Raw genomic sequence first — 27,711 nt, 5'->3', positions numbered from 1 at the left:
TGAGAATTTGTCCCAAGTAAAGTTTGAACAACATACAGCCAATCAAATAAACTTATTTATTTACTTACACTTCATTTATTCAACAAAAAACCAGCTAAAATTGCTCATGATGCAAAATTTCGTAATATGACTCTTTATACTTTGCTGAATCACATACTCATCTAGACAATACGTATAACTAAAGTTAAGATATCACTCTTATTTGCGTCCCAATGTTTAAATACACAACCCACTTCTTGATACGTTTTCACTATTTTGCCGGACTTCTGAAGATTTATATCGCACCTGGGATTGTCTGTAACTAGTATAGTAGATGTTAGGATCATTCCAAACGTTTTCTTCACAAATTCAATTTATAGTTCCAAGGTATAGCTAAAAATATGTCAAGGAGCAAAAATAATATACAAATAATAATTATTACAAAAGTAACATACAAATTTAATTATAACAGTAACACTTTAGTCGCCAAGCCCAGAATAGGAAAACCTTTTATGTTATCGTCCAGAGAAGAACGGTTCATTTCATTCACAATGTCCACCAATTTCGGCAGTTAAGTTGTCGTTATACAGCGGTCAAAAAAAGTATTCATCATTAGCAAAATTGATAATAAATTCACTTATTTTGGGTAATTGAAGAAAATTTAAAGTAAACAAATAATGCAGTTTTATGCAATAGTTTATTTTTCGTAATATGTTTTAAAATAAATTCAAAAAATAAATTTAATTAGCGCAAAAAATGCAATTTTATATAATAACACCAAAAACAGAACAAAAAAAGTATTCATCATTGATGTGCTATCATCAAAGTCAAATTCAAATATTATTTGGGAATCCCCCTTTTCTGTTTTATTTAGTAAAGGAGGCTTTGCCCTTGACAGCAAATATTTAATTTCATTGAAAATATAGTTTTTGTCAAAATGGGTCGTAAGCAAAACGAGGTTTCTGATGAGGTAAAAGTTTTGATAATAAAACACCACAGGAATGGTTTAACTCAAAAAACTATCAGTGAAATATTAAATAGACCACGATCTACTATACAATCCATCATCAGAAAGTGGAAAGAAACGAAAACTGTTGACAATAAACCAAGATCTGGTCGACCAAAAGCACTTTCAGTTGGAGATGTGCGTTGGCTAGTGCGGCAAGTTCAGAAAACTCCGAAGACAAATGCGACCATTCTTCGTAAAAACACTATGGAATATTTAGGGAAGGAAGTTACTACACAAACAATTCGAAATACACTCAAAAGGCATAGTTACAGAGGAAGAACTGCACGTAAGAAGCCCTTTATAAATAAAATAAACCGAGTGAAAAGGCTAAACTTCGCAAAAATGTATGTAAAACAGCCCGAATCATTTTGGAAAACAGTCATTTTTGCAGACGAGAGCAAGTTTAATCTTTTTGGGTGCGATGGAAAGGTCATAGTGTACAGAAAACCAAATACAGAGCTTGAAGAACGAAACACAGTTGCTACTGTAAAACATGGTGGAGGTGGTTTAATGGTTTGGGGGTGTATGGCGGCTTCAAGAGCGGGAAATCTTGAAATTATTAATGGAGTAATGGATCATAAGTATTACATTGACATTTTAAAGAGGAATTTAAAAGATAGTGCTGTAAAACTTGGGCTTGGTAATAACTTTCAATATTATCAAGATAATGACCCCAAACATTCTGCTTTAAATACCAAGATGTGGATGCTGTATAACTGCCCCAAAGTCATTAAAACTCCTCCTCAAAGTCCCGACTTGAACTTAATTGAACATCTTTGGGAACATCTCGAACGCAAGTTGAGAACGCGCAATTTTTCGAGCAAGAGTCAAATGCAACAGGTGATAATGGAGGAATGGACTAATATAGACCAAAATATAACCGCTAAATTAGTCCAATCGATGTCAAACCGTTTAAAAGAAGTTATAAGACGCGGTGGTCGAATAACAAAGTATTAATTTTTTTAAATTATGTTATTTATTTTTTTGTTTTTTTGCAATGACGAATACTTTTTTTGTTTAATTTTTTGTGTTCAGCTGTAAAATGGCCCTTTTTGTTCCAATAAATACTATTTTTTTCTTTAAAAACAATGAAATTGTGTACATATATATCACACAAGCACTACTGCATCATTAGTTTAATATGTTTTATTCCAATTGTCTTTTGTAGACTTATTAAAAAAAAAACATTGAATGATGAATACTTTTTTTGACCGCTGTATGTGTACGAATGTAGCAATAAAAAATTAAATCCCTATACTGTTCAAAATATTCTATAAAGGGTCGGTTGTGTACCACGTCAAAAACCTGTATTCTTAAAAGCAACACAAAAATGGTTTGGAGTTGGCTTCACAACACTCAGGGTTGTCGAGACCTTTTTTACAAATTCTTGGGCTTAGCGATGGGTCAAAATAGAACATTTGTGAGTCGGATTGTCCAATAAAATGTGGAAAAACTTATGAGAAATATTATATCATAGTTAAACCACTATAATTTGGGGGTTTCCTGGCTATGGTAAACTAATTTTTATCGTGGATAAAATGGATCAACATATTTATCTAAACCTAATCTGACTTATTCAGAAATAATTTGAAACCAAGTGTGGAAAAAACGTTTCATAATTCAAGCAAATTTTATTTTCAACCACCCGTTGACCTAAAAACTACGGCTTATAGAGTTCCAGAATGACCATGAATATGAATGTGGCATGAATTCAATAGATCAAAAGAGAGAAAATTGCCCAAAAACTCAAGATTTCGTCTTAAGACAGCCTAAAAACTACTTTATGAGAAGAGTGAGCATATACAGAGGAAATTCACTCAAATTCGTGAACCGACAATTGGGAACGAATGCCGCATCTACAGGAGGACCCACGAAATACAAAAGTGGTGTAAAACTTTTGTTTAGTTTTCAACATTTTGGATATGAATTATTGATAATTTTTAAGTTATTCGCCGTATATTTAGAGATGGGTGATGGGTTAATACCCAAATGGTATTTAGCCGGTAAATTGGGTATATTGGGAAATACCCAGGTATTTCCCATTTATACCCAAATGCTGGGTATTTAGAATTTTGCAGATATCTTGGGTATAAAAACATTTTTCAAACAATTTTTGATGATTTCGTATTCTTTGTATATAAACCTCACCATCTGATCTCATAAAATCGGATTTTAGTTATATATAGCCGCTATATAGACCGATCTCCAGACTTAAAGCCTTGAGGTCATTTTTCATCCGATTTCGATCAAATTTGAAACAGTGCGTTTTGGTATCCCTCCAAACCCTTTTGTTGAATATCGTCCAGGTTGGTCTATCAAAACTCACTGTTTCAAATTTCATCAAAATCGGATGAAAAATTCTCTTTTTATGGGCTCAATACTCTATATCAGGAGATCGGTCTATATGGCAGCTATATCCAAATATGGTCGGATCTGGACGATATTCGACAAATAGGTGTAGGGATGAAAAATGCTCCGTTTACAGGCTCATTACACTATATCTGAAGATCGGTCTATATGACAGTTATATCCAGATATGGTTCAATCTGGACCAAATTTTATAGGAATGAATAAGGGGTTTACTAGAATACATTGTGCCAAATTTCATCGAATTCGGGTAATAAATGGATCTTTTATGGCCTCAATACCCTATATCGGGAGATCGGGTGGTTTGTCTATAGGGTCTATAAATTCCGATCTGAACCACACTTCGCAGAAATGGGTAGGGGTCTACCAGAATTTACTGTGCCAAATTTCATCGAAAGCGGAAGATAAATTACCAATTTATTGCCTTAAGACTTGTAAGTCTGGAGATCGGTCTATACGGTGGCTATATATAACTAAAATCAGATTTTAAATTTTGAATGAATTTATTCAAAAGTTCTACATTTTTTTATCTGGGTGTATGTATGCTTACCTTAAAATTGCACCTTAAAATAGTATGAAATGATTTGACTATTTTAACAAGAAATTATGGAATTATTTTAACAAGAAAAATATAATGGGAGCGATATTTAAATCTGAACCGATTTTGTTGAAAAATGTCCGGGATATGGTGATAAGTAATGTCTCTCACAAAATTTTGTGCAGATCCGTTGTAATTGTAAAAAATACCATGTAAAAAACCTCTTCTCAAAGATTTGTCGCACTGCGGCACGCCGTTCGAACTCGACTATAAAAAGGAGGCCCCTTATTATTGAGCTTAAAACTTGAATTGGACAGCACTCATTGATATGTGAAAAGTATGCCCCTGTTCCTTCATGGAATGTTCATGGGCAAATTTGCATATTTAAACAAACTATGCACTTTTTTTCAAAAATGTGAAATGTGAATTTTGCCAAGGCTATAATATTGCGGGTTTCTACACTCATTGAGCTTTCTTAAAAAGCATATTGACTCTCGAAAATGTCTTATTTTTCTCATTACATTGACTATAACTTAGTGACTTTATCTTCTCTCCCTTCTGCGATTTCTTTATGGATTTCACTGGAAGATTTCCAAATGAGATAAAGTTAAGTTTTTAAAAGTGGTTTTTACATTTTTTTTCCAAATCTAATAATGCTTATTGAGTTGTTTCAACATGAATAAAGTGATGTCGGTAGGCTTGAGAATGCGTGCATGCGAACATGAAATGATTAGTACAAACATAGTAGAGAGAGAATGGACGAGAAAAAACATGCGAGCAAAGCAACAAACGAACGAGACAAGCAGTGCGAGCCGAACAAAGAAAATTAAAACACCATTACACCATTTAAATGAGTTTTTTCTTGCTTATAGACATACTGTCGTTCTTGCTATATGTAGGCTTGCAAAGACTGCCTTTCAACTACAAATTTGTTCTTTGGGTCGTTGAAATTCAAAATAAATTGTTGTAGGAAAATTAACAAATTTCGTCGTCGTTTTTTCGACAAAAGTTGTTGTTTTTCAAAATCATTCGTTAAGAGTGTAAAAAACCATGGATTTTGATACATGGCGTCTCACTGCTTTAAATTTTAGGAAAAGGGCTTATATAGACAGTAACTGGAACAAGTATTAAGGGATCTCTTCCAAATTTCGTAAATTCTGTGTTAGAAATGTGATTTTTGTGCGTTCAAAATTCACCTGTTTATTGTCTTCAATCGGAAAGTAGGACCATATGGCAGATGCATACAAATATGTTCATTTCTGGTACATACTCAGATATTGAGATGTATGTGTAACTTACGGTAACGGCGAAAATTGCTAGTAAAAGGGTATTTCCTGGAACAAAACCCTTAACAGGGAGATTGGTTTATCCAAACTCAGCACAATTGTTCATTGAAGTCGGGACAAAAGTATATACGACTCTTATGAGATCGTGATCGGAGATGGTGCTATATCAAGCTATAGGCCATCTTTGAACTTTAGGCAATAGAGTGATTTCCTCAAACGACGATCTAGTATTTATACTTTGTATGTTTGAAAATGTACAATTTGATGCGTTGCACATAGAATAGAAAAAAAGTCAACTCTTCGGTGGTGTGTATAGAAACATATACCGCATTTTTGGCTTGCAGAACATTTGGTAGGTTTTGGTCGGGTTTGGTAGGATTTTTCTTAAATTTTGGTTGGAAATAATTTTCTTGAGTGGCAACACTGATTACAAGATAACTTTTTTTGCATACCCCTAGCACCCTCAAAATATTTCATAAAATTTGGTTTTTTTCATATATGCATTCATTTATTTTACTGTTTTTTTTTTAACTACATAAGTATATTTAAAAATTCCTAGTCATTATCTTCTAGACCAGACTAGACGAGCAAGTTGAGCACAACTTTTGATAAGCGCATCGAAATTTTTTAAATCCAATTTGAGATTAACCAAATTTAGTGTGAGACACACGCCGGTTTTCCTTGCACTGTCAATTTCCTTGATGGTCAATTTTATGGCCTGCCTCAAATTTTTCATTTCGATGGCCACTTTGCTTCTGCATAGATATGAGGTGGTAGTTGTGGCCTCCATTGCTATGTAACTATGTGATCCATTGTGGCAGACACTATCATTCACATGGATTATCCTGCCACAGATGCTCAGTATTTCAACGATATTGTCTTGTATATAGTCAACTGAGGTAAATGAATTGCTGGGACCACATAACTTCAAATCATATTTCAAATCCTCGATTATATCCTGCAGGTAGTAGGCCGTCTCAGTAATGCAATTAAGACCAACCATGTTTTTGGTACTCAAGCCGACATAGTTAGCATGTGTGCCCCACATCAAAATGATGAAGAAAAATGCAAATGAAATTTTCCAACCCATAGCATTGAAAAGTGACAATTTTAATATCCACTAACTGAAATACCCATTTCAAGGGCTTTCATTTTATATCTCTTGGTTAGTTGGTTCCTCGGAATTTTATCTCACACTTAATTATGTCAAGCGGTGAAACGCAGTTTAAATTAATTAGTAGTTGCTCAGTCATTATTTGCCTAATACTTCTCAAACAGGCACTCAATGATTCAATTTAAAAATTTTCCAGACGAAAGCTTAACATTGGGAAGTAACGATTTTTAAGTCGAAAAAATATGCAAATTTTATTTCTTCAAATTGTGATCTAAATTTTTCAAAGAAAAGTTGTATTTTGGCGAGGTTTTCATAAATGTTTGAAATCGGGCGATATATGTACATGGGAGCTATATCTAAATCTGAACCGATTTCTACCAAAATGCTCTGCGTTCGTCTTTTGGTCTGATTCGAACCGCACACTGCATCACAGCAACTGTAGTTTTAACCATAAATACCATATAAATGTATACTTTATGTACGAATTTTATTCTAAGGCATGAAATCCTCAACTGGATCGCTTAGAAAGTACTACATCATTAAACGTCGTGTCGGCACGGGTATTCGCTAATCCATTGCCGTAATATTTCTTTTTTTTGATTCGCAAAAGTTGGGGTTTTAAACCACGTGTCATGCACTTGCTGTATACTGCAGTTGTCAGACCCATAAAGCTATGTGACATTGTGTCTTGGAGGACGGCGCACCAAAATCAACCACCCTGCGCAACCGAAGCGAAAGGATGGTTTGTTTGTTCATCGCAGCCGCTTTGAGTATGACACCATTGAATTTAATGCAACGCATATAGCCTCTAGACATTGTATTTTTATACCTTTCTGTATTTTTATACCCTCCACTGTTGTCGAAATATTGACCTGAAACCCAACAAAGTAAAAATTCATTATCATCGTCTTAACTTTCGAAAGCACGCCAACTTTGGAAGGAGTAAAACTAGGAGTTTGAAATTTTTGGGATTGTAAATAGGCCATATCGGTCCATGTTTTGATAGAGCTCCCATATAAACCGATCTCCTGATAAAACTTCTTGAGCGTCTATAGAGCACAATTCTTATCCGATTTGGCTAAATTTGCACAGTGACTATTCCTGGGACCACCAGCATACGTTCTCGTTGTTTATTTATTTTGTAAATATGGGGAATTCACTGCTTCACTGTTTGTATCACTGCTTCTTAGCAGAACCACCTTACTTATGAAATAAATCATGGCAATTAATCAATGTTGAAGACATGCTATTTTTCAATTGATCTACCTGTGATGATCGTCCCATACATGAAGAGCTGCCAGGTGTTTTTCGTGAAAAATCATCAAAATTGAGAAAAAAAATCTTAAATCGTAAAATTTTTCTTGAAAAAAAACTTCATAAAATCGTCACACTTAAATTCTGACCATTTCATTTGGACTTTGCAATTTCCGGTGGTTAAAAGCTCAAATAATGTGAGTTGCTCATTGAAGATTATCATTACTTTAAATAACACCATAAATATATCAATATTGAATATCCAGAGACAACATTTCAATTAAATTTAACAAAAATCAAGATAGTAAAAACAGACTGTACTACTATATTTAGCAAAAAACTAAATCCAGTTTTCCAATATCGACCTGATGACTTTAACACTTATGTGACCTTCAAAGTCATAAATAATCGTTGAAACGTAAAGGAATTCACAGCAAAATCGTCAAGCGTCATTTTGGCCAAAATATCGTGAAAATTACGAAAAAAATCAAACATGTAGGCAGCCCTGCCTACATGTCTTTTTCATAACATACCACGCTTTAACGTCTGTCAATGTATTTGTGGGTAGCATATCCAATAGTGGTAGCCTGTGGCTGTATTTCAATTATTACAGGACTTTAGTATGCTGTGACATCAATCACCCATCATTCGGTTCGGCTTGTGCGGCCCATTCATAAAAGGTATGTAGACTTCTTTACGGATTAGACGACCGTGTGGGCTTTGAGGTGTACTCTGAGCATATAGAGAAGTTTAGTTTTTCAAAGGGTAGTGGAATGGCTTAAATATACAATGTCTGTTAAATTTGTAGTACAAGGTACAGCCAAATTTGTTGTACTTGAGAAAGTGTTCTTTTTTTGACCCCTTTAAGGCAATTACTTCCAGATATAATTTTTGTGCCATCGTTTTTTATACCCTCCACCATAGGATGGGTGTAAACTTACATCGTCATTCCGTTTCTAACTCATCGAAATAGTGATCTGAGGTCCAACAAAGAATATGTGTTTTGATCGACCGTCCGTCTATCTGTTTGTCTGTTGAAAGCACACGAAGTGAGAAGTCGGAGAAGTACAGCTACAATAGTTGATTGAAATTTTTCACAAATACTTGTTATTAGTGTAGGTAGATTAGGATTGTAAATGGACCAAATTGGTCCATGTTTTGATGTAGCTGCCATATATACCGGTTTCCCGCTTATACTTCTTGAGCCTCTAGGGGGCTCAATTCTTATCCATCCAATATGCATGTCAAGTATGACTTAGATCGGTCAAAGACCTGATATAACTCCCATATAAACCGATCTCCCGGTTGCACTTCTTTCGCCTCTAGAGGGCGCAATTATAGTCTGATGTGGCTGAAATCTTGCACAACTTCGACTTCTTCTATGACATTCAACCTACGTGCTAACTGTGGTCTGAATCAGTCCATAACCTGATATAGCTCCCTTGTAAACAGACCACCCGATTTTACTTCTTGAATCCCTATAGGACTACCCTGCAATTTTGTACAATGACTTCTACTATGGTCTTTATCATCCAAATATGCTGAACAATAACAAAGCAATTCCTATCTATTATCCTATGTTTGCCTTTAAAAAAATTTGGCACACCCTCGTTGACTGATTTTTTGTAAAGCATTTTTTTATTTCATATTTTCTACCGAAATTTAAATATTGGGGTTTTTAAAAAATTTTAATTTGAATTAAATTTTATTTAAAAATTCTTCAGAAGTTGTTTAGGCTTAATTTTTTGTGCTTTTTCGGCACATCCCAATAGAGAATCAAACTAGTAGCTGATTTCAGCAAATATTAGTCGAATGTTATCAGTATTGCGAACGATATAAGGAAATGGAATAACTATATTATTATAAATTAAGAAATGCATCGTTTTATAAAGCATGGGTATATAAATGGGTTGAATTTGTAGATACACCGAACAGATAAGTTTATAGTCTTTAATAACGAAATGAACTTCAAACTTACAATTTTGTTATTGTGCGCATTTCTTGTCGTATCCTTGGGCTTCCCCACTGGTGAAAGTTTACCCAACGATGAGGAAGATACCATATCTGAGAGCATGCTAAAACCCGGAGAGGAGGAGAACATTCATCAGCTTGCTCCAAATACTGAGGAGGCGGAGATCAATCCTAAAACTGGTGAAGAAACCATCCATTCTGAAACTATGCACACTGAAGGATCTAAAACTGAAGAAGAACATGAATCGAACTCCGTCGATTCAAAAACTGAGGAGGTGGAGACCAATCCTAAAACTGGTGAAGAAACCAACCATTCCGAAACTATACACACAGAAGGATCTAAAACTGACGAAGAACATGAATCCAACTCCATTGAGACTTATCCTCAGCTTGTGCCAAAAACTGAGGAGGTGGAGACTAATCCTAAAACTGGTGAAGAAACCAACCATTCCGAAACTATGCACACTGAAGGATCTAAAACTGACGAAGAACATGAATCTAACTCCGTTGAGACTTATCCTCAGCTTGTGCCAAAAACTGAGGAAGTAGAGACCAACCCTACAACTGGTGAAGAATCTAACCATTCCGAAACTATTAACAACGAAGGATCTGAAACTCAAGAAGAATCAAAACCCACTGAAGAGGAAGGATCTGAATCTGAAGGAGAAGGATCCGAATCTGAAGGAGAAGGATCCGAATCTGAAGGAGAAGGATCCGAATCTGAAGAAGAAGGATCTGAATCTGAAGAAGAAGAAGAATCAAAACCCAGTAATGAGGAGTATACTGAAAACGTTGAGAAGAGTGCGAAGAATTTGTTCGGTGTTCAATGTATGGTGGGCGCCGTAGCACATGTAAAAGATGGCTCCAAAGATTTTGAATACGAAATCAAAAAATGTGCCGAAGAAATTCCAAACGACGTCAACAATGTAATCTACGATAGCCAAGATTTGACCAGAATCTCTGCCGATGTGATCAAAATCAACGACGAAATATGCGACAATGCTAGCTACAACGACGAAGATGGTGACAAGGCAACTTCCGTCGAATGCGCCAATGCCATACAGAGAAAAATGGGCAAATTGCGATCAACCATTGATTTCACCAAGAAGGATATTGAATCTTGCAATTTAAAGAAAACATGTTTTGCTATAGCTATTGAAAATTTCGAAATAAATTTAGAAAATACAGATGAACGTATCTCAAAATGTGCCACACTATCAGAAAAGGTATGAGCCATTAATTGAGAAGAAACTTATTTAGTTGCATTGTGATTTAATATCAGCTAATAAAAAATAAAAACACGAAAACATAAAGAAGCAAAGAAAATATCTAGCATTTTAATAGTCAAAATGAAGTAAGAAATAACAGTTACACTAACTTGTAGTAGAAGACCTTTATTAGACTTAATCGTACAAGAATGTGTTGGTTGCGATTGAGCCAAACTTTAAATTCTCACCACCAGTGTTGCCACTCACGAAAATTATTTTTGAACTGACATCGCAGAAACTTGCCCTTCAACATCGCATGAAATTTGGATCCTTCAACATCGTAGTACGATGTACTTCGGACCCTATTTGAAAATGTAGCTGTTATATAGACCGATCTTCCAATTTAATGCATTTAATCTATTAAAAGTCCGTTTATTAGTCGAAATTTAGTACATTTGGAAATCTAAATCCTTTGACACAAGTATCGATTACAGCTGTCCCAATTTGAAGCATTGAGTCCATAATTGTATAAGAACTCTCCATATAAGCCCTATTTATTTTAGTACTATTCAGTGCAGTGTAGCGAAAATTGTATGGAAATGGCATCTACCCAGTACAACGAAGTTCTCGATAAATTATCAGTGCTAGTTTATGTAGAACATCTCTCTTTAGAATTGCCAAGATACGATTTTCACAACCAATAAAATGTATACCATTTATTAATAAAATCAAGTGCACAAATATCCAAAAATTTTGTTAAACTTCTATTCCTGAACATTTTTTGCCAACTTCATTTGTATTAATTTTATAAATACTTCAACTTTGTTTTCGTATTGTTTTGACAGGATGCAAACAGTGCTACCATCTGATGTCAAACAAACAATCTTGCACTGGATGCATTTTTTGCGCTTTATCTTTTTTCTTCACCCAATAATTTTCAGTCCGGCACATTGGGCTTATCTTCTTTACACTCATAGAAATATGTTAGTAGGTTGGTTTAGGTTTAAGTTTTATTAATTTTTTTAATTTATTAATTTCAAGAATGCCTACTACTGAATCTTCACTCTTCTTTGCAAAGAATACAGGCTATGTGTCTCCCATTCCTCGTAACCTTGAGTAGTTTAAATCCAGGAATTCATTGTCAACGAACCACTCCTCCACACACCCATGGTTCCTGAATGAGAACAACGTCAAATCCTCCTGCAATTAGAAGGATCTTTAGAGCCGCCGAAGCAAGGTGGAAGTCCTTTCCCTGTTGGTGAAAATCTTAGTATCAGAGTCAGGAGCCCAAGTCTTAAAAATCGCTAGCGACGAAACCAAATAAGAGACGCAGAGCTGGAGTCAAATTTGAGGGATGAAAGAGAAACAACGAGACTGGTGGTACAGATGTTATTTAATTATTACAGGTTTTACACTTTTGAAGAACTTTGAAGCGGACGAAAATGCGTTTAAACTGTATTGCAATTTTATCACTTAAAAGCATTTGCATTTTTTTTTTTATAAATTTAACACCAACCACTGAAATTTTGTAAACATATAAATGTTTTCTTATGAGGTTACCATATTATTAGCAAAATAGTTGGCAACGTCACGAATTTTCATGAAAATGTGCTTTTCATGATGCGCTTTTTATTATTCCAATCCTTCAAAGGGCGTATTCGTTTGCCAAAGAAGGTCTGTAAGCATGTAACGATGAGATAGAATAGGTCTTGAGCTCAATACTCGAAACAGTTGTCTTTGTCGAAAGCACCTGGAGACCAGTTAAACCTACTCGCACACGCAGACCATCTATCGCCTAGTGGATATAACTATCTTAGCTATCCTTACTTTACTTTAATTGGCTATGACAGAACATTTGTTCCACTAACCAAACGTAGAATAGCGTTCTAAACGCCTCGATCTTCTGCGCTCATTCTAAAATCTCTGACACCAAGTTTCGAAGTGTCTCCCACCACTTGATCTTTCCATCGGGCTTTTGGTCTTGCCGGTTTGCGTGTAACACCGTGTTTGCCTTCAAAAGACTTCTTTGCTGGAGCTTCTTCATCCATTCTGACAACATGACCTAGCCAACGCAGCCGTTGTATTTTGATTCGTGTAACTATGCTTTCGTCGTCATACAGCTCGTGGTTCATACGTCGCCTATATTCTCCATTATGGCAAACTGTTCCATATATTTTACGAAGAATCTTTCTCTCAAATACTTCAAGCACTGTCTCATCTGCTTTCACAAGTACCCATTCCTCAGAACCATATAACAACACATCGCTAAAGGTTAAAACTCCTGATGAAATTTTTCGCGGTGTTTATTATCTTTTTTTTTATAACCATAAGTTTTAACCATAAGCGAATGAGGCAAAGATCGAGAACATATTAAGGGCCAAAGCGGAAAAATGAGGATGTGAACAAATGGGATGTATGAATTCCAAACGCAACAAATTGGAGGACAAACGTGGTATTTATAAATATTAATAACATTATTTTAGTTTATTATCCATATAGAGATTATATTGACTTGGAAAACACGGACGGAAGATCTATGTGGATCTAGAATTCGTGGTTTAATACGCAAAACGCTAAGATCGGGGTATATGTTGATTCATTTTAAATGTTCACCATGCTTGGACCATGATCGTTTTCGACTAATGTTGTTGTAAACAATCCATTTTTCATCTCCAGTTATGATTCGTTTTAAAAACGGATCGAATTCATTGCGTTTAAGATGCATATCACAAGCGTTGATTCGGTTTGTGAGTATTTCAGCCATGTACAACTTCTCAACCAAGAGGTGTCACTTTTCAGTGACACGCCGTTCGGACTCGGCATAAAACAGGAGGTCCCCCTATCATTGGAGCTTAAATTTGAAACGGGCTACACTCAATTGATATTGTGAGAAAATAGTTTTCCTCCAATTTGTTCCGCAATGGGATGTTTGGGAAACACAAGCACATATGTATATATTTATATATATATGTGCTCGTCAGATTTAGGGTAATTTGCAATATTGTTGTTATTTGTCAACGGTAGTTATTACAGTTTAAACATATTTGCTCAAAATTTATATGGATTGTTTAATGAACCATCTGAAAACATCCTCCTATCCTGAACTAAAGCTCCCACTTTGTACTTATAGGGTAGGTGCAAGGTATTATACAGTCGGCACCGCCGGACTTTTGCCTTTCCTTACTGGTTTTATTTAAATCGGAAAATTATTATGGCCGTAGATTTTTAAAAGAAAGCCGCACGAAAGTTTGTTAAATACATTCTATATCTTATATATAAAAATCTGTGTTTGTTTGTTAGTTTGTTTGTATGTTTGTGTGTTCCTTATAGACTCAGAAACGGCTGAACCGATTTTCTTGAAATTTTCGCAGATGGTGCATAATGATCCCGTGGTGAAAATAGGGTACTACATTTTTTGATATCTGAAGGCGGGCGGACCCTCCCCCTTACCCTAATTTTCATAAGCACCAGATCTCGGAGATGGGTGGTGCGATTTAAGCGAAATTGTGTGCTCTCAAATAGTACCCTAAAAATAAAAATTTGGTATCAAAATTTCGGATGGGGTACCTAAGGTGGCCACCCCACCCTATAACCTACCAAACATATATATATACCAATCACGACAATATAGGACTCAAATGAAAGGCATTTAGGATAAGAAAACGTATCTGATATCCAATTGTCGAACCAAGTGCTGAGGGGACCACCCCAAGCCCCAAACACCCCTAAATCGGAAATATTTACCGACCATGGCAATATGGGACTCAAATGAAAGGTATTTGCGAGTAGAATACGAATTTGATATCCAAATGTGGGACCGCGTTTCTGGGGGTCCACCCCTTTCCCAAAACACCCCCCAAACAGGACTTATTTACTGACCATGGGAATATGGGGCTTAAATAAAAGGTATTTGAATGTAGAATTAGAATCTGATATCCAAATATGAGACCAAGAGTTTGGGGGGCCGCCTCTCCCCAAAAACCACCCCCAAAGGGTACACTTTTACGACCATAGCCACATGGGGCTCAAATGAAAGGTCTTTGGGATTAAAGCACATATCTGATATCAATATTCGGGAAAGTGTCTATGGGGCCACCCCACCCCCACAACACCACCCAACCCGCAAAACACCCCTAAATCGGACATATTTTTCGATCATGGCAATATGGGACTCAAATGAAAAGTATTTGCGAGTAGAATACGAATCTGATATCCAAATGTAGGACCACGTTTCTGGGGGTCCACCCCTTCCACAAAACACCCCCCAAACAGGATTTATTTACTGACCATGGGAATATGGGGCTTAAATAAAAGGTATTTGAGTGTAGAATTAGAATCTAATATCCAAATATGGGACTAAGTGTTTGGGGGGCCGCCTCTCCCCAAAGGGGACAAATTTACGACCATAGCCATATGGGGCTCAAATGAAAAGTCTTTGGGAGTAAAGCACGAATCTGATATCAATATTTGGGAAAAGTGTCTATGGCGCCACCCCACCCCCACAACAGCACCCAAATAGTAAGTATTTGCTGACTTTTGCAATATGAGGCTCAAATAAGAGGGGTTTTAGAGTGGAGCACGAATCCGATATATATATTTGCAAGGCCAACTCACTGAGTAGCCGCACATCCCCCAAAACACCCCCCAAGCCGGTCATGTTTGTCGACTATGGAAATATGGGGTTCAAATAAAGGTATTTGGGAGTAGACCACGTATCTGATATCAACATTAGGGACCAACTGCGAAGGGGACGTCCCATCACCATAACAACCCCCAAATAAGCCGTATTTGCTCGCCAAGCCGTATTTGCTGACTTTTGCAATACGGAAGCCAATGGCAATATGGGGTTGACATAAATGATATATAGATATATGAGAATAGATCACGTTGGTGATATATTTTCTGGGCTTAGTGTTTGGGGGACCACCCCAATCCCCAAAACACCCCTAAATCGGGCATATTTACCGACCATGTCAATGTGAATCTTAAATCAGAGGTTTTTGGGGGTGGAGCAAAAATTAATACCCACTTTCGGGACCAATTTTCTGGGGGTCAACCCCTTTCCCAAAATATGAGGTTCAAATAAATGATATATAGATAATATATGAAATAAAATAAATGATATATAGATAGAATGATATATAGATATATGAGAATAGATCACGTTGGTGATATATTTTCTGGGCTTAGTGTTTGGGGGACCACCCCAATCCCCAAAACACCCCTAAATCGGGCATATTTACCGACCATGTCAATCTGAAGCTTAAATGAGAGGTTTTTGGGGGTGGAGCAAAAATTGATACCCACTTTCGGGACCAATTTTCTGGGGGTCAACCCCTTTCCCAAAATACCCCACAAGCAGCAATTTTTTAGTGACCATCGAAAAATGGGGCTCAAATAAAGGTATTTGGGATAGAATACGAATTTGATATCCAAATGTAGGACCATGTATTTAGGCATCACCCCTTCCCCAAAACACCCCGCAAAGGGTAAAAACTTTTCGACCATGCCAATATGTGGTATTTAAGATTAGAAAACAAATTTGATAACCTATTTTGGGGCCATTGTTAAACAATTAGTCAAGCGATATACTATATTCGCAGCATGGTATTTCACTAAAAGCTCTTTAATTGTCGAAAATAAATATTCCAAAGAAACTTTTGTTCCATATAAAATAAAAGAAGGCGCAGCGGAGCGGGCCCGGGTCAGCTAGTATAAGATAAAACTCCCGCACAAACAGCCTTTCGACGGCCCAATTAAATTTCTAAACTCAATTCTAATCTTATTTTTGATCAACATGTGTATTTAAATGGCATTACGGCGTCTTCAAGATCGATCTAATTATAACATATTCTAGATGTTTTCTGTTGGGGTTACCTCCCAATAAAAGTATACTCACTACTGTTAGTATATGTCAATAGCTAGACCTAAACCTGCAGAGGTGTTTTCTGTATAAGGATTGATCATGGGCCCAAACATAAACCTCAAACTCGTGTTCCAGGACTCGCAACTTTTTCGTGAGTTATGCGTGAGTAAAATTTTTGTCTCGTGACCTTGCGTGAGCTTGCATATCTCTAGTATCGATGCTTAATGCAGAAAATGCTTTTACAGAATATATTAACATTTTCCTTCTCTTACATTTGTGGAAAACGTGAATCTGGTCTCATCTTAACGCAATGTTTACTTAAAATGCAAAGCTAAATGTTAATGACATGATTTAAATTATAATGACAATTACATATAATTATAATGTCGAAAGAGAAGAATAATAAAAATTCGCCCAAAATCAAGTAGAAAATCCCGATACATCCCTTTGAAGTACACGAAATAATCTACTTTCGGTTTATTGGCTAGCAGGCAACAATTTAGCAGTAGAAATATATAATTATTACCAAAATAACTCAGAGACGAAAATTGATACAAATTGTAGAAAAATTATTTTTACTGAATAAAGTATCACACACACAAGTTTTTCTGAATCTAAGTAAAATGTACAAAACTGAGTACATGTGGCATTTTCTCTTATATGATTTTTACGCCGTGTTTCTTTTCATTAATAAATAACTCGCATTTTTGGAACTTGGAGAAAACAACAAAAAAAAAAAACACATAAATAAATGTTGCCCAATAGTTGATTATTAATTGGCTAAACGGATATTGAAACGTGTACTCACTTCTGCACGCCACTGTATATCGCAAACACAAGTGAATTGAATTTAAACACAGTTGTTCAGTCGTATCCTGAAGATCCTATAACGAATTTGTCTTTGTGGTAGAAAGTTGGAGATATACTTCAGGTTTTTGATAAGTAGCCATGCCTACCTATAGCACCTGAACTTGCAATTTGGACTATACATTTTATAAAGAGGCCACTGTGGCGCAAGAGTAAGAACCCTGACGAGAATATTAGCGGTGGTTATTGCTTACTATACGAGGGTTGCTTTTTATATTTCGGAATTGGACAACCCTTTTGTTGAAATCTGCCAACTGACAGCTCTATCGTAAAGCTTGACATTTTTGGGGTTATACGTACTCAAAACGTTTTGACATATGAGCGCTATTTGTGTTGTTTACAGTAACTTAAAAGATTCGTCTCGCCCAAAAAATGGAATTAAATCTTGAACATTTTCTTGCGAATATTTCTTGCTACTTTCGACGTGGATTAACTCAACAACAGTGCATCGATTAAGTTAATTAAATTTTTGGCGATGAAGCTCCATCAAGTACCAGTGTTTATTGATGGTATGGTGAATTCAACCGAGGTCGTAGTTCACTCCAAGACCAATTTCGTGAAGGTCGTCCAAAATCAGTTGTTGTTCCAAAAATCATTGATACTGTGCGCCAACTGATATTGCAAGATCGTCATGTGACCAATCGTGAGAGTGAGACAACCTTAGGCATTAGTGGGACCAGCATACATTTAATATTGCATGAAATTTGACCGTCAAAAAAATTTTTTCGCGTTGGATCCCAATCAATTGCCAATCGCTCAAAAAAAAGCTCTAATCTGAATATATTTTTAGTGAGTCTGTTAAGACGTACCTTCTGAGTCCGTTTAGGCTTAACAGACTATCACATTAACCTCTTACTTATGCCCTGACTAACTAATCCTGGCGATATTTGTGAGGTATTTAGCCAATGTAAAACTTCTTAACGAAGTGATGTTGGTCTGCGGCATGCCCTTCGGACTCGGCAATAAAAAGAAGGTCCCTTATCAAGGACTTGAAAACTTTATGGTTCGATTTTGGATGGCAACCTTAGTTCAAATCCGTTGTCAGTTGAAAAATTTGCCTTACAGATGGCAACTTTCAACTAAATGCAACTTTTAGCAATGCCAGTTGCTAAAAATGGTATTTTTCGGCAACCACTTTTTGGTAGTTGCTCTGTTGTTTTTATAAGTAAACTAGCTGACCCGGGCCCGCTCCGCTGCGCCTTCTTTTACTTTATATGGAACAAAAGTTTTCTTGGAACATTTATTTTCGACAATTAAAGATCTTTTAGTGAAAAACCATGCTAACTTGACTAAAAGTTTAACAATATAAGTGCCTTTATCTGAATCCCATATGATCTTTATTGGTCTACGAATTTAAGTTTGGTTGCAAGGTGTACTCCATAAAATACTTCATTTCAGCCCGATATTCTCATGATTTCTGATTTAGTTGTGTTTTCGGGGGAGAGGTGGTCCCCAGAAATATTAGTATCGTGCTCCTCTCTCAAATACCATTTATTTAAACCCCATATTGCTATTGGCTTAAGAGGAGTTTACCGGATGGCCCCAAAATAGGTTATCAAATTCGTTTTCTAATCTCAAATACCTTTCATTTGAGCCACATATTGGCATGGTCGAAATTTTTTTTCCTTTGGGGGTGTTTTCGGAAAGGGGTGATGCCCTAAATACATGGTCTTCATTTGGATATCAAATTTGTATTCTACTCTCAAATACCTTTATTTGAGCCCCATATTGCGATGGTCACTAAAAAATTGCTGTTTGTGAGGTATTTTGGGAAAGGGGTAGACCCCCAGAAGATTGGTCCCGAAAATGGGTATCAATTCTTGCTCTACCCCCCAATACCTCTCACTTAAGCTCCCCATTGACATGGTCGGTAAATATGGCAGATTTAGGGGTATTTTGGGGATTGGGGTGCTCCCACAAACACTATACCCGGAAAATATATCAGCAACGTGCTCTATTCTCATATATCTATATATCATTTATTTGAACCTCATATTGCCATTGCACTCAATATTGGATATCAAATTTAAACTCCTTATTGCAAAAGTCAGCAAATATGTCCGGTTTGGGGTATTGGCCCTAAAAACTATGAATATTTAGTTCCACTTTCTTTAAGACCCAAATTGTCTTGGTGTGCAAATTTGTACTATTTAGGGGTTGTTATGGTGGTGGGACGTCCGCTAGACAGTTGGTCCCTAATGTTGAAATCAGATAGGTGGGCTACACCCAAATACCTTTAATTTGAGCCCCATATTTCTATAGTCGGCAAACATGACCGGTTTGGGGGGTGTTTTGGGGGATGGGGGGCCAACTCACTCACTGAGTGAGTTGGCCTTGAAAATATATATCGGATTCGTGTTTTACTCTAAAAACCCTCTTATTTGAGTCTCATATGGCAATAGTCAGAAAATATTTTCTATTTGGGTGGTGTTGTGGGGGTGGGGTGGACCCATAGACACTTTTCCCGAATATTAATATCTGTTTCGTACTTTACTCCCAAAGACCTTTCATTTGATCGCCATATTGCTATGGTCGTAAATTGTCCTCTTTGGGGGATGTTTTTGGTGAGCCTCTCACCGCCTCGGCCCCCCAAACACTTGGTCCCATATTTGGATATCAGATTTGTATTCTACATTCAAATACCTTTTATTGAAGCCCCATATTCCCACGGTCAGTAAATAAATCCTGTTTGGGGGGTGTTTTGTGGAAGGAGTGGACCCCCCGAAACGTGGTCCCACATTTGGATATTAGATTCGTATTCTATTCGCAAATACTTTTCATTTGAGTCCCATATTGTCGTAGTCGGTAAATATGTCCGATTTGGGGGTGTTTTGGAAGTTGGGGTGGTCCCCTAGCACGTGGTCCGACAATTGGATATCAGATACGTTTTCTTATCATAAATAGCATTTCATTTGAGTGCCATGTTGTCGTGATTGGTCTAAATATATATTTGGTAGGTTTTAGGGTGGGCCGGCCCACTAGGTACCCTATCCGAAATTTGGATACCGACCACCCACCCATCTCCGAGATCTGGCGTGTCTGAGAATTAGGGTAAGGGGAAGGGTTGCGTTGTCAGACAACCACTCTACTGAACGTTGGTTGCTATCCATAATCGAGCCATTAGTCGGATAAGTTGACCGCGGTTCCTTAACGTCAATGACTGTTACCTCATAATCAATACATGCATGTGTTTACTTTTTTCTAATATCCTTCTTCTTTTCTTTTCCTTTGCAGTTCGCAGCTATGATAACCATGCAAAATGTGGCCTTGTTTGGGTCCCTCATGTTGTCGCCTATCGTTGTCGCACCTGTGGCATATCACCCTGCATGTCCATATGCCGAGACTGTTTCAAGAAGGGTGATCACACGAACCACGACTTCAATATGTTTCTCTCGCAGGCAGGTGGTGCCTGCGACTGTGGTGACACATCCGTAATGAAAGCCGAAGGTTTCTGCAGTGATCATGGCATTAACAATCGCCAAAATAAAGAACCCGTACCCGCCAATCTCTTGGCCGTAGCTGAAGCCATAATGCCCAAATTGCTGTTTCGGCTATTGCAGCATTTTCGTGAGCACAGCGATGCAGCATCAGCCACATTCAATATGGCAGCCCACTTGTGCGAGGAGTTCACCAATATGTTGATAGACTTGAACAACATGGGTGAAATAATGCGTAAAGTCATGACCAGGGCCTTAATAAGCAAAGAAATCTACAAGCAGTTTAACGATCTGAACTGTCTTAGTTCAAGGCACGCACGGGTTTTGAAGAAGAATCGCGAAAAATACGAGGATGCGGTCAATCGATTTCCTCGACCCGAACCGCCAGACGATTATAAACACTTGGCAGCGCTGGGCGAGAAACTCATACACACCACTTTGCTGGAGGAATTTATTTTTTGGACATTTAAGTTTGAGTTTCCCCAAAATTTGGTATGCTTCCTGCTCAATATGCTGCCCGATCAGGACTACAAGGAACATCTGACTCGCACATTCGTTATGCACTACAGCCGCATACCCTCAGTGCTGGAAATGTCACGTGATCCCGACACCTTGAGCAATCGTGTAGTGCATATGAGTGTGCAATTGTTTTCCAATGAGAGTTTAGCCTTGAAAATGGTCAAAGAATTATCTCTGCTCCATGTTATGATCATTAGTTTGAAGTTGATGATGTCCAAAATTCTCATACAAAATACTTTACATGGTGAGTATGGAGATGTCGTTGTCAACAAAGATGGGGCCAATATTAATTTTCACTTTTTCTTGTTTGCAGATCCTTCCAAAAATTTCCATTTCGTTATCGATTGCACCCGCCAAGTCATGAAAGATCATTGCTATTGGCCTCTGGTGTCGGATTTCAACAATGTTCTCTCACACGAATCGGTGGCTTTGGTGTTTCTACGTGATGACAATTTGATTGATATGTGGTTTCAGTTTCTCTCCATGCTGCAAGGCATGAATGTCAATGTGCGCGAAACAGCCTCACATGTGGAATTTGAGCCTAACTCCTATTATGCGGCTTTCTCTTGTGAACTGGAAGCCAGTGCCTATCCCATGTGGTCGATAATATCGCACTTGCAAGATGGCAAACATGCCGATTTGGCCAAAAAGATAATAACATATTGTGTTAATATGTTGCATGAATGGTTGGATGCCATTTATTTTCCGGAACCAAAAATATCTCAAGTATGTCAGGTGTCGCAAAACGAAAAACCAGACTGTTCCTTGCAATGTTTCGTTTGTTTATTTTTAGGAGGAAATGCTACAGGCGTCATTTCATTTTCCCCTACATCGCTATTTAGCCGCATTCGTCTGTCAAGCTGTCACAAAAATGGGCATGTCCTTGTCGGAAGTTCTACCCACAAGATCATATATATTACCATTGCTTATGATGCATCCGTTAAGAGTGCAGGTAAGTTCCTAAATTTTATTATTTTTCTCATTACGAAAAAAAAAAATTGAGAAAGAAAATGCTTAGTTCAGTTTGTTACAATGTCAGCATTAAGCCAAAAATTAGTTTCAAACACTAGGAAACTCCCAAGAATCGTTCAATAAATCTCAGGGTGGTGGATGCCTATCACTCTGGGATGCTCAATAAAGTGGCGGTATATATAACCGTGAGATTGGAACATCTGGCTGAGCCAAGAAAATATAAGGGGCGAGCTTAGAAAGGCTCAGAACAAATCCTGGATAGAATTCTGCAGCTCCGTGGAGGACACATCTGAGGCTTCTAGACTAAGGAAGATTCTTTCCTCGATACCTATTACGGTGGGGTATATTCAAAAGTCAGAGAATATATGGACAATGTTTTGTGAGGAGACACTAGAACTACTCGTTGATACACATTTCCCGGGCAATTCTCCAACTGACAACGTGGCGCCAGAAGAGGTTGTCACTGATATGCATTCGTCGGAGGCTATTTATTGTGTCTGAGCCGAAAATCCTTTGGGCGATAAGAAGTTTCGACTCCTTTAAGTTGCCAGGCCCAGATGATGTATCACCGGTTGAATTACAAGCTATGCCTGATAGACTGGTTCCTTGGCTTAGGGAGATATACTCTACTTGTATCAGCATGTCATATATACCTGTGGGATGAAGGAACACGAAAGTCATTTTCATTTCGAAAGCAGGAAAACCTTACCACACTAAGTCGAAAGATTTTCGTCCTGTTAGCCTGACTCTTGAGAGATTTATAGGAACATATCTTAGGGCAAAGATCCCTGGAGATCGCCTGTCGCTGCAGTATCATGCGCGTAGTAAGGACAAGTCCACTGAAACAGCCCTTCAAGGCCTAGTCGCCTACATATGTCATCTTTTATGTTGAAGACTCTTGAGAGATTTATAGAAACATATCTTAGGGCAAAGATCCCTGGAGATCGCCTGTCGCGGCAGCAGAATATGCATAGTAAGGACAAGTCCACTGAAACAGCCCATTACGACCTAGTCGGCCACATAGAGGGTTCTCCCTCTGTCAAGGAATATACAGTGGTAGCATTTCTTGATATTGAAAGCGCTTTCAATCATGTAAAACCGACGTCAACCCCCAGCACGGGCTAGCTGTGAGCACCACACAGGCCGGAACATTGAGATCCGATCTGTATGCTGTTCATTACTGTCACGAGAAGCTTAGCTGCGAGCTACCGGTCGCGTCCACTGGTTGCGGATAGTTGAATGCTCCATAGGGAGTAGCTGTAGCGACAGTCGCTGACAATCAGCAGTATTGAGTGGAGAGTCTCAGTGAGAGGACGGGCGGCACCGGCTCTTGCACAAATGCTGAGTGCTTATGATGCTCGGAATGACAAGGAGAGTTATTGGCGCCTTCAAATAACCAATGGCCACCCTGTTCCCACGTCGATCGGTCCTTTCGGTCCGGAACGAGCTTGCTCACCTATAAGATCTAGACGAGGATCGCCACTTCCACAAATAGACATGTGGCTACAACAACAACAACATCCTACCTGAGCAGATTTTTGATAAAAAGTACTGTACCACTATTCCTGATAGAACCGATTGGAACTACGATATGCCTAGTAATAGAAGTTATATAGACTTCTATGCGGATGGTTCAAAACTAGACGACCAGGTGGGCTTTAGGTGTACTCTAAATGTCATATCGAAAAGGTTACCCGACCACTGCAGTATGTATCAAGCGGAGAACCTTGCTATTAAGGAAGTGGTGGAATGGCTAAGATATAATGTCATAACGACGATTGTCATAAATATCTTCTCAGACAGCCAGGCAACCATTAAATCCCTGGAAAACGTAATTCTGGACACAAAAACCGCTCTCGACTGTAGCAGATCTCTCAACGAGATGGCTGAACAGTTCAAAATTCACCTGTTCTGGGTGCGCGGCCACAGAGATATTCCAGGGAATTATAAAGCGGACAAGCTTGCGAGACTAGGAACTACCTTACACATTTCAAGGAAACTGAAATCTGTGGGTATGTCTCAAGCGACATGTATTCAGGAGTTTTCAGGACCAGGCCCGAAGGACAACGAATAGTAGATGGTCACAAAGAGGAGGCTGTGAGAATTCCTAAACTATGTGGCCACCGTAGCGCAGAGGTTAGCATGTCCGCCTATGACGCTGAACGCCTGGGTTCGGATCCTGGCGAGACCATCAGAAAAAACAAAAAAAAATTTCAGCGGTGGTTTTCCCCTCCTAATGCTGGCAACATTTGTGAGGTACTATGCCATGTAAAACTTCTCTCCAAAGAGGTGTCGCACTGCGGCACGCCGTTCGGACTCGGCTATAAAAAGGAGGCCCCATAGCATTGAGCTTAAACTTGTATCGGACTGCACTCATTGTTATGTGGAAGTTTGGCCCTGTTCCTTAGTGGAATGTTGATGGGCAAAATTTGCATGTAGCCTAATCTAGACTTAAAAAGGTCTACCGCTTTGCTGTCACTGACTACAACAGACGTCTCAGTCATTGTGTCCGGATGGTCACTGACCAATCGAAAAACATGCTGACAGACTGAAGGTTGCCAGCAACGACTTTTGCAGAAGCTTTGAGGACATCGAAGTAGAACAGAAAATAGGACATCGAAGTAGAACAGAAAATAGGACATCTTCTGTCCGTGTGTCCAGCACTAACACTCAGAAGGAGTTAGGTTCTCATTTCTTTGAGAACCTGTCTGATTTAGCGGATGTGAATATTCGCAAGTTGTTGGGCTTTCGAAAGCGAACTTACTAGAAGGCATCTAACTTTTTCTGTTCCTGTGGTATCACAATGGACGAAAACGTCTAAGTGAGTGTGATGGTAGACTGCCACTCAAACCTAACAAAACCATAACCGTGCGTATTTCTCCACATCAGTCACTGTTACGTCTTCAAAAGTAATTGTGGTGCTGCCAACCTTCTTGCTGGGGTTCGAAAATGACTTAACAGTAGACCACGGCTTGCCAATGCTTGTGCCCAAGTTACATTGCTTTAAGTGCTCTACCCATTAATTCCGCTTATGTTGGTTGACCACCCTATTGGTTCAGTTTTTTGATTCTGATGTCACTAGGGTCGGAGCAGCGAATCCCATCACGCTCGTCTGCAAGTGCCGCTGCATGCGATGAATAGTTAGGCCGAACTTGTGGTATTCGACCGGCTGCTATAAAGTGAGCGGCTGGCTTGTTAATGATGTCCCGGAATTTCTTCTCAGCAGTACGTACATCTGAGGAGCTGACAGCTCACTGAATCAGTGATTGGTATATTTTCGGAAGCCGTCCGAATCGATTTTTTCTGATTTATATACGTCCGGCTACAAAGGATTGCCTTCCCCTTTGCTGCTATCGTTTGCTCAACAGAAGTCTCACTTGTCGTGTTCGTCATAACAGGCCACATCCTCCGATTACAATTTATCGTACCGATATTCATCTTATTGGTGGAATTTGTTTTCTGAATATACGCTTATTCTATCGATAAACATTAACCGGCAGATGGGTGCCGGTTCGTGACTTTGAAGACCCAAATTGTCTTGGTAAGCAAGCCACTCAGTGACTTGGCCTTGAAACAGTCTCATATTGCAATAATCAACAAATACTTCCTATTTAGGTGGTGTTGTGGGGGTGGGGTGGCCCATAGACACTTTTTCCCCAATATTGTTATCAGATTCGTGCTTTACTCCCAAAGACCTTTCATTTGAGCCCCATATTGCTATGGTCGTAAATTGTCCTCTTTGGGGGATGTTTTTGGTCCCATATTTGGATATCAGATTCGTATTCTTCACTCAAATACATTTTATTTAAGCCCCATATTATTATGGCCAGCAAATGGGTCCTCTTTGGGGGATGTTTTTGGGGAAGAGGTGGACCCCCAGAAACTTGGTCCCACATTTGAATAACAGATTCTTATTCTACTCGCAAAAACCTTTAATTTGAATCCCATATTGCCATGGTTGGTAAATATGTCCGATTTAAGGGTGTTTTGGGGTGGTACCCCAAACACATGGTCTGACAAATGCATATCAGATACGTTTTCTTATCTTAAATAGCTTTCATTTGGGTCTCATAACGTCGTGATTGGTCTATATATATATTTGGTAGGTTTTGGGTGTGGGGCGGCCCCCCTAGGTACCCCATCCGAAATTTGAAGACCAAAATTGTGTTTTTAGGTTACTATTAGAGAGCACACTAAATTTTGCTTAAATCCCACCACAGACCATCGGTCATCAGGGATGCCCACTAAATGCTTTTCTCACTAGATTTGGTGCTTTTTAGGTTACCAAGGCAATAGATGGACGTTTTTTGAGTTTGAGTTTTTTTTATGTCGCTTTTTGTCACGGGGAGCATTTGCTAGCCTATTTCATTTAACAGAAATTTCCAACAAACATTCCCTTAAGGAATAGGGTATATGTACTTCTCTCAAATCAATGAGTGGAGTCCGATTAAAGTTTTGTCCAACGATCAGCGACCACTTTTGCAGAGTCCAAACTAAGCACTGCTTAAGACACCTCTTCGAAGAGAAGTCTCATATGGCTGAATACAAATGCCAGCAGCGTGTTTTCTGGTGTTCCACACGTGATCTGAACCTCGACGTTCTGATGGGTCAGTAAAAATCACAGCTGGACAATTAAAATACAATGGCAGTCACGATGCTCGATATGACAAGGCGAGTAGCTGGCGCCGGAGTAACCAATTGAATGATCTTTTACACATTAATAACCAAAAAAATAGTTGAACAGTGCTTTAAATTAAAAATAAAATGTTTTTTTTATATTATTTCACAACTTTTAGCCCATTTCGTTGTGGTTTAATTATTTGGTAATCCATTTTCTTGCCAAAACACTATAACCGTCATCAATTGCCAAAAGTTGTCATACATAATACGAATTTTTATTTTGGTTGCATTGTCAGACAGCCACTCAACTCAACGTTGGTTGCTATCCATAATCGAGCCATAAGACCTAACCAAATGAAGGTCTTCTGTAAATCGCAATAGAATTTAATCTGAGATTTCTTTCCACGATTTGCCGACAGCCACGTGAGAATATATGAATATTATAGTGTCGAAATCGATATCATTCATCTATAGCATGTTGCCTCATACAGCCATGCAGCCGGACCAAATATATTTTCCCTTCATACTTTCTGCGGTCTTCACGTCCTTGTCACCAATGGGAGGAATCCCATTTGTGTCGCATTGGCAAGCAATAAAACGCTTCTTATACTTTATTACTATATTTGGCATTATTGAATGCGTAATGTTTGCTGTTATTCTCTGGAATTGTTCACAATATGCTTTAAATGTTTCCAACGGTATAT

At 38.2% G+C, this 27,711-nt stretch overlaps 1 protein-coding gene across 5 annotated transcripts in view; it reads left to right on the top strand.

The window, feature by feature from the left end:
* The window catches only part of LOC106088027 (E3 ubiquitin-protein ligase Ubr3), a 129,321-nt gene that overhangs the window by 48,806 nt on the left and 52,804 nt on the right, over positions 1–27,711 (top strand). For all 5 annotated transcript variants that reach the window (XM_059367965.1, XM_059367963.1, XM_059367964.1 and 2 more), the window contains 3 exons: positions 20,694–21,659; positions 21,729–22,141; positions 22,209–22,367. In XM_059367965.1, the coding sequence (XP_059223948.1) occupies positions 20,694–21,659; positions 21,729–22,141; positions 22,209–22,367 (1,538 nt within the window). The remainder of the gene's footprint in view (positions 1–20,693; positions 21,660–21,728; positions 22,142–22,208; positions 22,368–27,711) is intronic.

The sequence above is a fragment of the Stomoxys calcitrans genome, chromosome 4, assembly GCF_963082655.1.
Source record: "Stomoxys calcitrans chromosome 4, idStoCalc2.1, whole genome shotgun sequence".
NCBI lineage: Eukaryota > Metazoa > Arthropoda > Insecta > Diptera > Muscidae > Stomoxys > Stomoxys calcitrans.
This window is presented reverse-complemented; position numbering and strand designations above follow the sequence as displayed.